General features: G+C 51.3%; 1 protein-coding gene across 1 annotated transcript in view; it reads right to left on the reverse strand.

Moving 5' to 3' along the window:
* IRS1 (insulin receptor substrate 1) overlaps positions 1-5,651 on the reverse strand; it is a 59,166-nt gene extending 53,515 nt beyond the window's left edge. Inside the window, exon 1 of the mRNA XM_058533109.1 lies at positions 1,382-5,651. Within this exon, the coding sequence (XP_058389092.1) occupies positions 1,403-5,119 (3,717 nt within the window). The 5' untranslated portion in view covers positions 5,120-5,651 and the 3' untranslated portion in view covers positions 1,382-1,402. The remainder of the gene's footprint in view (positions 1-1,381) is intronic.
* Between the last annotated feature and the right edge of the window lie 6,602 nt (positions 5,652-12,253).

The following is a 12,253-nucleotide window of genomic DNA, read 5'->3' on the forward strand; positions in this document are numbered from 1 at the left end:
AATGCACAAATTAATTCCTTATGAACAGACACACATTAAGAAGAATAATGCTTTTAAAAACTCATTCTGTGAAGCATATATAAAAATACTATCACAAGATAATCAGTTTGTCAGAATAAAGTGTTCCCAAATGCTGGAAACTGCTGCATTGCCAACTCATCACATTATTTGCAAACTATACTCCTCTCTTCTTCCCACAATTATGACCACCAGAAAACAGGCTCCAGAGAACCAAGGGCAGGCTAATTTCCTATTACAAATGTTTTTCATTTTCAGTACAGCCTTAGCCACAGAAGACCAAAAGCCAACTTTCAACGTTCACCGAGGCGTCCACTCTAGAACCCAAAGACAAACAATAAATATCCTAAAGTCAAGAGTACAAGGTTTAGCCTTTATGTTCAATGCAAAATAAAACAAAACCTCTCGATTTCCCTGCCTCAATACTCCTTTTCAACATAAGAAAGTTAAGTAATTTCACAGAAGATGTATGGTAGCCCCCAAATGATCTGTGTGGTGTCTCTGTGCAGGCCTTTGCAAGAACAGACAACTGTAAGGCAGAACCGCTGAGATGAATTTCCATAACTCCTAACTAATAATGGGTCCCAGACGCATGCAGACCACCCTGCATATTCTGTATAGGAGCTGCCATGGCAGCCTGTGAGGTGGTGGGTCAGTGTGTGAATAATATTTCACAAATCCTGGCTCAGGAACAAAAAGAAAATGTCACCCATAATTACTTTCTAAAGAGAGCCATAGACAGACAGGTATTTCTCTCTAAATATGTAAACCTAAACAAGCTCTTACTCCTGAATCTTTTTAGGGCAGCAGGAATAAAAATTGATGTTTCCCACTGCTATTTATATTGCCTTGGTATTGTGAAATCACAGAACTAAAGTACACAGAGCAACTTGATAAGATCACCTTTAAGAGTTCCGAGAAACTAACTTAAATGAAGGGAGTAGCCCCTGTGTTAACAAATATTTTCATAGAATTGTCTCTTCCAGGGACTGACCTAAATATAGTCAAACGAAAACTTCAGTAAAGAGATCAAGGTTTTTATATTGAACTTCACGAACCTCAGAACTGGTATTAGAAAATATGTTTTGGAAATGCTACAGCAAGTGCTTCAGCAAGTATTTGAGACTTGGGAGTCTCAAATGAAAGAGCCCTCCTGTATGGCTGCTCCTGCAGGTCTGTTTGACTACCAGCCAGGTGTCATTGTGGGGTGGGCATCTCGTGTGCCCTGACCTCCCCTCCTATAAGTGCACTCCCTAAGGAAGCAGTGGGAAGGAGAGGGAAGAGGCGGAGGCAAAGAGGAAGAGAATTGGAGCACAAGGTTAAAAGCAGTTTTGTCTTCTGACTTTGCCACCATGAAACGCACCTGCTGTGATGTCCAGTTGAGCTACTGGAGGTCCTCTGGCTGCTTCTGGAAACTGATGCTGGCATAGGCGCTTAAATCCTCGCTAGAGCGGCTGGTGGAGCTGCTCTCACTGCTGCCCAGAGGCTGATGAGGGGGCGGGGGTGGGGGAGGCTGCTGTTGAGGGGGGCGCTCCTGAGGGCGCTGTTTGAAGTCCTTGACCAAATCCAGGTCTATGTAGTTAAGACCGTTCTCCAAACCCCCAGCAGCCCCGCACACTTGGGCCAGCTCCTTGGGGGCTCCCCCGAGCTCCCCAGGCCTCAGCCACACGTTCTCAAAGGAAGCAGAGCTGTGGCGTTTCACATCCTCAGTGCTGCTGCTGCCACCACCACTGCCCCCTACTACAGCCCCCGCTCCGAAGGGCACCGTATTGCCCACCCGGGTGGCACTAGGTGTCGAGGAGAAGGTCTCGGAGCTATGCCGCCTCCGGCACCCTTGCGGGTCCGCACGGATCACTTTGGCACTCTGGTTGCGGTTGGGGCTGAGGTTCACTCGGGTGAAGGCGCTCATGCCCCCGGGGCCCTGCGGGCCCCCCAGCAGGGAAGAGCGGGCCACCAGGTCCCCCGCTCCTTGAGGTGCAGCAGGGGAAGCAGAGGCTGCTGAGGATGAGGAGGGAGCAGCCGCTGCGGCCCCGGGAAGGCTCACCTCCTCCACGACAATGCCCGTCCGCATGTCAGCATAGCTGACGGGGGCAACTGGCGAGGTGTCCACGTAGCTCTGACGGGGACACCCCATCTGCATGGTCATGTAGTCACCCCGGCCGCTGGGCACTGCCCGAGTAGGCCTGCACATGCCAGCAGACCCAGGAGGTGCAGGGCCCACTCTGCCCTGCTGGAGCCCAGCGCTCTCCTGCCAGGCAGCCCTCCGGCCCGGCCCCAGGTCCATGTTCATGTATTCTTCAGTGCCAGTCTCTTCCTCTCTGGGAGCTGGCTGGAGCTGGGATGGACACCTGACAGAAGGCAAGGTGTGGGAAGCCACAGGGCCAGACAAGTAGCCTGGCTGATCACTCCCAAATTCAATGTTCACATATTCCCCTGGGCTCTTGGGCTCCGGAAGGTGCAGCAAGGGTGGCTGCTGCTGCTGCTCTCGGGCCCGAGGTAAGGTGCTGGCCTTGGGATCCCCCAGGGACAGCCTCGTGGGCCGAGCCAGGCGGCTGTTGGTCTGCGCAGCTGTGTCCACTTTTCGAGGCAGATGCGGCTGCAGGACCTGATGGTGGAGATGATGCGGGAGGCCGGGCTCGGGCCTAGCCCCGCAGTACCCCCCACCCAGGCTGTCGCTGCTGGTGGAGGAAGAGGAATCTTCTGCTGCTGCAGCATAGAGAAGGCGGCCAGAGCTGGAGGAAAGGCGGAGGTGCTGGTGCCGGGCAGTCTCCTCCAGCTCCCCCGGGCGCTGGGTGTGCTTAAAGGACCTTGGCAATGAGTAGTAGGAGAGGACTGGCTTGTGCTGGGGGTCCTCAGGGCCGTAGTAGCAGTCGGAAGGGCTGCTGGTGTTGGAGTCCCCCACTGGCGACATGTTCATATAGTCACCTGTACAAGACAAGAGCTTGCTGCCACTGCTCTCCATGGGTAGTTTGGGGTGCGGCAGGGCATGAGAGTGGTGGCCCCCTACACCATTTGTCCATAGCTTCCCATAGCTGCTCCCAGAAGGCACAGCACTGCTACTGCTGCTGGAGCCACCTCCAATGTCAGGGGAGCAGCTGCCACTTGGGGACATCATCATGTAGCCATTGGGGTCCACTCGCTGGGGATGGCGTCTGATGGGGTTGATGATCTGCTGCGGGGCAGACACGCTCTTGGGGCTCATGGGCATGTAGTCCCCACTGCCCTTTCGGTTGCTAGGCACTGGGGCCACCCCTGGGGACATGGGCATGTAGCCATCATCTGTGTGGAGGGTGGAGGTGTCTGGGCGGTGGTGGCCCCCGCGCTCCAAAGGGTGCATTTCCAGACCTTCCTCAGGGTAGGAGTGGGTGGGCACGAAGGCGGAGTGCCGGTAGCCAGGCAGCCGGCCTCCACTGCCACCTCCTGGTGGGTAGGCAGGCATCATCTCTGTATATTCCTCAATGGAAGCCACGGAGGACTGGGATGGGGTCTTCTGGTGGGAAATGGTAGGGGATGTGCCAGCAGAGTGAGTCCGCTTTCGGAACCGATTATCCAGATCTGCAGCACTGGCTGCTTCATCCCCAGCCAGGGCTGGGCTCGTGCCCAAGCCAGCTCCGGGGATGTAGCGGTGACCATTGCCACCCCGAGGCAAAATGTAGTGACCATTGGGGGCGGTGAGGGTGGAGGCCCCCTTGCCTCCCATGCAGATGTAGTTGCTCAACTCCTCCTCACCGCGGGCCGGTGGGGTGTGGCCCAGGGAATCTGGGGTGACACTGCGGAAGGAACTTCGGAAATCGCAGGGACTGGAGCCATACTCATCCGAGGAGATGAAACCGCCATCGCTGGGGGAGCCGGACACAGAAGCACTGGACCGCCGCGGGAAGAGACAGTCCGAGGTGGAGCCGTGGCCACTGGTGCTGCTGGACGACAGACTGACCGGGCTGGTGGCGGAGGGCGAGCAGCGAGAAGAAGGCATGGGGATGGAGCGGCTGTGGTTGAGAGGGGGGTGCAGCCGGGAGCTGCCCCGATGCCGGTGGGCGTGGGTCCTGTTGGTGCTAGGACTCACGGGGCTGCCATCCACCGAAGCCGGGCGGGACATGGTGCCTTCGCCGTCGCTGGAGGCACGGACACGGAAGGAGCCCTGCTTCCCGCCCACCATGCTGGCCGGGGAGGTGGCGGTGATGCTCTCGGTGCGCGAGCGGCGGGTCAGCCCCACCTGGCTGGGCGGGGGGTTGTTGAGGTGGTGCCTGCGCAGGGGGACGCTGATGGGGTTGGAGCAGTTGGACGAGGACTGGCTCTTGCTGCGAGGGCGGAACTCATCGCTCATAGCCCGCATGGCCTCCAGGATGGTCTCGTGCATGTTCTGGGCCACCACCGAGTCATCCACCTGCATCCAGAACTCCCCGGGTCCCGTCACTGCGGAACGGCCCACTTCGATGAAGAAGAAGTTCTCTGAGTGGCCACAGCGCCTGATGTTCATCAGTTGCAACACCACGGCCGCCGCCTCCGAGTTCAGCTTCACGAAGCTGATGGTCTTGCTCGTCAGGCAGAGGCGGTAGATGCCAATCAGGTTCTTTGTCTGACCCAGGCCCTTGGGTTTCAGGATCACCTGCCAGACCTCCTTGAAGGCGGGTCCTGGGGGCACGTCCCCGTAGCTCAAGTCCTCCCCAGCCTCGCCGAGGCCCGAGCTGCCGCTGCAGCTGCCCCCGCCGCCTCCCGCCCCGGCGGCCGCGGCCCCGTCGTGGTGGCCCTTGGCACGGTTGTGCAGCTGCAGGAGGGCCTGGTACCAGCTGTCCTGCTCGGCCTCGCTGTCTGCCGCGATGGCAAAGTGCTCGTCCCGGGTGTAGAGGGCCACCAGGTGCTTGTTCTTGGAGTCCGCCCGCTTGTTGATGTTGAAGCAGCTCTCGAGGGGGATGGAGCGTTTGGGGGCGCTCGACTTGTGCCGCCACTTCTTCTCGTTCTCGTAGTACTCGAGGCGCGCCGGGCCCCCCGCCTCGCTGGCCGCCCGCAGCACGAAGAAGCGCTTGTGCATGCTCTTGGGTTTGCGCAGGTAGCCCACCTTGCGCACGTCCGAGAAGCCGTCGGTCTCCGGAGGGCTCGCCATGCTGCCGCCGCCACCGCCGCCGAGCAGAGGGAGGCGCGGAAAAACAACCGGGTGGGGGGCGGAGGCTCCTCGCCGGGGCCCCGCACATGCAAACAGGGCTGGAGGCGGCAGAAACCCCGACTCCGAAATCCACGCCGCCCCCCGCGCCGGGGAGGGGCAGCCGAAGGAGGACGCAGTGGCTGCGCCAAGGAGATAGCTCCGACCGGAGTTTACGGGCGTTTCATGCCCTGGGGGGAGGCGGTGCGTCCGGCGTGAGTGCAGCCCAGATCCTCCGAGAGTCAAGTCTCCTCTTGGCCGCCGCGGCTGGGAAGGAGCGAAGATGCATCTCTTGCCGCCCAGGCTCGAGTCCGGCACAGGCAGGCGGCGGCGGCCAGGGGTCCCTGCGTTGCCCCTCCAGGCGCGCGCGCCTTCCCTCCTGAGTTCCCCTCTGGAAGTAGCGATTCCCGAAGCAAATTAAATATCCTTGGGCAGGGGGAGGCGAGCTGCCAAGTCCCAACGTTGCACGGGGTTCTCCCTCCTCCTCCTCCTTCGCCTCCTCCTCCGCCTCCTCCCACCCCCCAACCTTCCCCGCCGCCACCAGCCGCCCAAATACCAGCTCAATCGCAGAGACCGCGGCGCTGCGGCTGTTGCTGCTGCTGCCGCCGCCCGCGGACGCGTCCTCTGCAGCCCCCATTCGGGTCCATCTCGGCGGGCGGAGAAAGTGGCTTTTCCACGCGAAACGCTACCGGGCAGCTGGGGGAGCTGGGGACGGGCCGGAGGGACAGGCTCATCCCTGCCCCTCGCTCCAGTCGGCTGGGGAGGAGGGGAGGGGACGAGGGCGGAGGTTTGGGAAAGAGCCGGGGAAGACGCTTCTTCCCCGGGAGGCGCTGCCTCTGCAGTTACTTCTCCCCTCCTCGCTCCTCCTCCTCGGAGAGTTGCCGAGAGCCCCAACCAAAACAAGCGGCGGCGTCTGGCTCTGCGCGCCGGCCCCCTCCGACCGCGCCGCCGTCTCACTCGGAGGAGAAAAACACGTGACGGAGCCTCCGCGCTCCGCAGCCCGGCCGCCGCCGAGAGGCTCCCGCCCGGGTCTCTACATTCCCGGCCGAGCCCGCCCCGCGCCCGCCCCTCTCCGCCCCCCGGCCGTGCCGCAGCGGCGCCCGCGCCCGGCCTCGGCGCAGCGCTCGGGCAGCGCCCCTGCGCGGCCGCCCGCCCCGGCGCAGCGCCTTCCTGCCCGCGCGCCACCCAGGGCGCCCCCGGCCCGCAGGAATCCCCGCCGCGGGCGCGGGCGGGGGTGTTTGGGTGGCTCCCCGAAAGCACGAGGGGAGTCTGGGAAAACGGCGGGGGGGCCGAGCTCGGGAAGACGCAGGAGTGAGGGTGGGGGGCGGCGGGGGGGCACTGCGGCTGCAGAGCCCTGAGTGGGAGGGCCGGGGGAGGAGGGGGCGCGAGAGCTGGGCTGGATCTTACCGAACAGGTAAGATCGACCCTCCGGAGGGAGGTTTCTAGTCGAGGCTTTTCCTCCCAGGAAATAGAAAAGCTGGATTTCAGTTTCAGGGTGATAGGCCATGGTGAGCAGATCTGTATTTTTATAAGGTTTTGTAAGGGACTTCTGGGCCAGCCTTCCACCTTGGAATCCCCGCATTTGCTGCAGGGAGTACCTAGAAGGAACAGAGGGACGCCCAAGGGCAGCGATTGTGGAGTTCTGGGCATTCCAAAACGAGAAGAGGGATCCCTGGGAAGCGTCCTACATCCGACCCCGTGGGGTTAGCTACTGATCAATTAGGGAGAAAATGCAAATATCGCAGCTTCTTCCCCTCCCCCCATTTTAGCCGGCGGGCGAAGATTCACACCTAGGGGTGAAGGCAAGGGGAGAAAGTGAGATGCCTCTTACCATATTCCGGAATCTATTTGTGACTTTAAAAAGATGTTAGGGACCTAAAGAGGGTTAAAAAAGCCAAAACCCTACTGCGTAAATACTGGCTGAAGTGTTTGTTTCACACACAGCTTCCACACCCTTTGAACCACTCCATAAAATTTTTACCCTTGACCACAAGGATAAGCGGGAGAAAAGGATAGTGCCAGTCAACTGTACAGGAAAATGGGTACTTCTGGAGTAGAACAGTCAGCAGCCTGGGTCTACTTAGACTCTTACACAATTACTTTTGGGTATTAGTCCCACCGCAGACAAACGCTCCCCAAAGTTTTTTTTTTTTCAAGCTGACCTATAAACAAGTAGTTTGTCCCCTGCTTGCCCAGCTGGCATAAAGGACCCTACAAAGATGACGTTTGTCACTCTGTTTAATGCTATCTTATTTTTCCACCCATTCTTGTTCCGTGGGGGTTTCCGCCCCCTCTCCACGCGGGAGACCCTCCTCTGCAGCCAGCTCCGGGGCACTGCTGGATGCTCGTGGGGGAACGCAGCAGTGGAGGCGCTGGGCATGCTCAATGACCAGACTGGCTGGGCCGCAGAGGAGCGCTCCTGGGCCTAATACGGGGGTGCGGGGCGGGGAGATTTTCTTGGGGAAGCCTACTGATTGGTGGGGCTGCCAGTCTTTCAAGCCTTGCATTGCAGGAGGGGAGGGGGGAGAGAGAGTGAGGGTACCAAGGTAGGTTGCAAAGCGTAGTAAAAAAAAATAATAATAAAAAAGAAGAAAAAGAACCGTAGGCGCCATTCAGCGGCGTGTGATACGTGAATTGGGGGACCAGGCGTCTGCAGAGGGGCTCCTCCCCACCGAAGCCTGGGAGCTTCTCATTTATCCTCTTACCTTCTTGTTCCCTGCCGTCATGCAGCCTCATATAAACTTGGTTAATCTATAATTTGTGTACACACTGTGGAATTGAAAGCCCGCCCTTCCTTCCCTCTGATAGCTTGGTGATGTGGGCACACGTGCCCACTACAGCAAAGCTATAAATAGCAGATGTTTGGAACTGGTAACGAGGCGACAATAACAGTGACCGAGATTCTGGGGGTATAGCGTGTTTTATAGGGAGCAGGCGAGGGGGATTCGGAACAGAGAAGCTTGAAGTTAGTAGTAAAGTGTAACCGTGTGAGGTTTTACCTTTGGCAAGAAAAAAGAAGACAAAAGGGTTGTTTACTGTTAACAATGTAATCTAAGGCCAAAGGGCTTTTTACAGGTTCGATGTTTAGCGTGGGGTAGAGGATATTTCACATTTTGTAGGAAAGGAATCCAAATCTATAGACTTTTACTTTTCAAATGATACCCCCTCCTTAAAAAAAGCTAAATGAAAGGAATATACTTATATGGAAAACAAAATACTCTTTCCTAAAAGGAGAGGGCAGGAAGATCAATTTAATTTGCAAATATTCTACAAATAACCCTCACAGAAAGGTTAGGGTTTTGATCATATAAAATAAATTATTATAAAAGCTTTTTAAAAATATGTCTCAGTGGGAACAGATTTCTGCTTTAAAAACTCGACTTCAGTGGCTAACATATTTGATAGACATCATGAAATAAGCCGTATTGCCGTGACGAATTCTGTTCAGACCAATGGGTTTCACGTGGAAGATAATCGCTGATCGTAAGATGTTATTGTCATTTCTTCCTACTTCCTGATGTTTTACTACCAACGTTAAAGGTGGTTAACATTCATTATAGTTATAGTATAGTAAATTCATTTGTTCTCTACATTTTTTTAATTAATGGATTGAGATAACTCTGGAAATGCACATTGGGTTCATATAATACACAGAATAGAAAAAGATGCTTTTGTGGAATCTAACTGAAGTAATTTTGAGCAGGTACAAGTATTACCCTTTCACCTTACACTAAATTAGTCTTGTGGTGTAGTGTAATGAAATACACTGTATGAAAAATTCACTCCTAACTGAAAATTCATAGAAACCGAAAAGCAACCTATTACTAAATGTATTGCTCAATGCTGCCATCTATAGGACAGTTAGAGATGATTTGTGTAATAGACTAAAATGCATTTTTAAACTAAAACAGAGCTGAAATAATGAGTCATCAAAACACTGGGACAGCTATGTTGATATTCACAAAGGCAGTTATGATTCCAGGAGTTAAAACTTTACATACCATGGGTGCACCATTGGGCAATATGTCTACAATTAGCTTTAAAAATGGAAATATTGGTCTATGTATGATACTATCAGAGACATCATAGAAACTTTATAAATTATTACATATATCCCTAAAATGACCTCTAGCTATACATTTATTTTGGTTATGAATTAATCTGTTATAAATTAAACATTTATATATGGTCAACATAGAAAAGTATAAGTTACTATCATAAATAGAAATTAGAACTGAGTTGGCTGAAGGTGTAACTAACCGTTTGAAAATTAGAAAGTATTTCTTACATCAAAACAGATGTTTTACTTAAGATAAATAGGTCACAACTGGAGGAGCTGTTTAACTATTGACATCTCTAGAATTAATTTTGGCAATTTAGAATGATGCTTGAAGGAAAATCAAAACTTGTAGATTTTCTCATTTTAATGTCTGTTTTTATTTTAAGATAGCTCAATAGTAACAAATGTTTGAATGTCTATTCCTCAAGGCAGTATGAAATATACAAAAAGAGACAACTTCTCACAGCTTTGATGGAGTAATAAGAGATACAAAATAAAGATAATTGATAACTAAAATTCTGTGTATTAAATGTAAAATAAGTGGTATTTACTTAGAGCAGGTGGAGATCATGGTGGGTGAAATAACCAAAGAAATCTTTATGGAAGAGAGGAGCCTTAAGCTTGAACTTGAGGGGTGGACAAGTGATTGGCAATAACTCGGATAACACAGATAAGTGATTGGCAATTTTTTTCTTTTTATTCTTTTTTTTTTTTTTTTTTTTTGCCATTCCGGTGTTTTTGGAACACCTCCTTGTGTTAGGCATTGGGGGCTAGGCCCTAGGACTTAGATATCTAAGACATGATCCTGCCCACAGGAAGCTTACAGTGAAGATGAGAGACAAATGAATACCATCACAGAGCACTGTGATCTCTTTTCTGAAGAAGTAGACACAGGGCAAATGAGATCATAACAACCAATTGCCTTCTGACTTAAAAGTCATGGATCACAGACAGTACAATTTTGGAAACTGGAGATGCCCCTCCCCTTAATAACCTTGTTTTCTCTTGTAATTAAAATCTTTCATCCCTTAGGATCAAAAATATGAAAAAATATGAAATAGCTAAATGAAGTGAGCTGGAAGGTCACATTTGGCTTGAGAAACTGCTAGCTCAATGCTTCTCAGACCTGAGGATCTTGTCAAAATGCAGGTCTGATTCAGAAGATCTAGGGCAGGCTGAGGTTCTGCATTTCTAACACACTCCAGGCGATGCTGATGCTGCTCGGTAGGTGTGGGCACCATCCTTTCAGTAGCACAGTTCTAGATGACCGATGATTAGTTGAAAGCCACAATAATAAGGTGCTGTGAAATGAAGCAGCGTAGTTACATTAGAGTATTATATGCACACCAAGAGAACAACAGCAATAAAAACTTAACTGAGGCATTATTGCACTGAGTTTCTCTCTTCCATCAAAGGTATCAAATCTTTCTGACAAGTGTGAAGAGTTACTCTCTCTCTCTTAAATATTTGTGCTAGTGTTTTCCAAGGTGTGATTAAAAATGCAGAGTTCTGGCTATATCCAAGTCCTACTGAACGAGAAACTCTTAGAGAATGCTGGACCCCCACCATCTGCATTTTAAGCAGCATTCCAAGAGACTCTTATTTATGATAAATTTGAGAATCATTGGCTTAGGTACAAAGGAAAATGTTTAATTAAATACCTTGGGAGCAGGTGAGTGCACAGCCTTAACCAGAAAACAAACGTCTCCACCTGTGGGATATTTACTACAGCTGGATGAGGCAGGCAATGACCCAGCCCTGGTGAGTCTCAGGGCCTTTGAGAAAAATCAATTACTGGCAATCAGCTAGTAAGAAGCCAGTTCTGCCTTCGTCTTGATTTCGAACTCCATCTATCCTGGAGAACTCAGGGAAGATAAATGCACTAACACACACAGGATTTTGGAAAGACACTAATACCTTAAACAGGTGATTTCAAAACATTTGCTGTTTTTGGCATAAATAAAGCATGAAATAAACAGATGGAAGAGGTTGGAGGAGAGGGAGAAGGCGAAAACTCTATGCACCTATTTAATTTTTCCATTTCAGAAATTTTCCTGATGGGTGGTTTTTTAGGTTAGTCTCTAATAACTGGCACTTGTCTAAAAGACTTGCTTTTTCTTTTTAAAAATTTTCCTGATTTCCTTAATTATTATATTCTCATTTTCTTTTACATCCTTTGATAAGGTTTGGGGATTTGTCAGTCATTTGTCATCTTAGATAATGCCACCAACTCTTTGTGTCATTTCATCTAAAGAAAGAACCCCCAGCTGTTTCTTGTCTTTAAAGAGACACATGTTTTATCTGGAAAAGCACATGCCGAGAAGGATTTGTAGACTTTACAACACCTCTTGTTGACTTTGCCCCATTATTTATCTTAAAGTTCTCTTTTTGGTGCAATGCACTCAGCCTAAAATTTGATAACCAAAAAATGTCTTCAAATTAATTCTTCAAATTTACTTTTTTTTTTCTTTTTTAATGAGAATTTTCAATGCCCTCTATTCACTAGTCAAGATCTGGAGGTAAAACTAGTTGGTTTTACTAAGAATCACTGGGTCATCCACAGCCCCTAGAAGTAGATTTCTAGAAATAATCTTTCACCTAAAAATATAAAAAAAGGTTTGGTAAAAAATTAGCACGTATTATCTTTGAAATCTTTTTTATGAATTTCTCTCTCTTTCCCCCCTTTGAAAATTTTAAGAAATGTCTAGAAGTCTAGATCTCAGAGACAAGAAGGCTAAAGTCCCTGGTGAGAATAATCTAAATACCACATTGAACATACTTCAGTACCTTTATCTTCATGGCAATTTTTCAAGTTAAAGTTATTTAGGAAATATGAGAGGGCTGGCCCCGTGGCTTAGCAGTTAAGTGTGCACGCTCCACTACTGGCGGCCCGGGTTCGGATCCTGGGCGTGCACTGACGCACCGCTTCTCCGGCCATGCTGAAGCCGCGTCCCACATACAGCAACTAGAACGATGTGCAACTATGACATACAACTATCTACTGGGGCTCTGGGGGAAAAAAAGGAGGAGGATTGGCA

This window comes from Diceros bicornis, chromosome 37 (assembly GCF_020826845.1).
Source record: "Diceros bicornis minor isolate mBicDic1 chromosome 37, mDicBic1.mat.cur, whole genome shotgun sequence".
Lineage (NCBI taxonomy): Eukaryota > Metazoa > Chordata > Mammalia > Perissodactyla > Rhinocerotidae > Diceros > Diceros bicornis.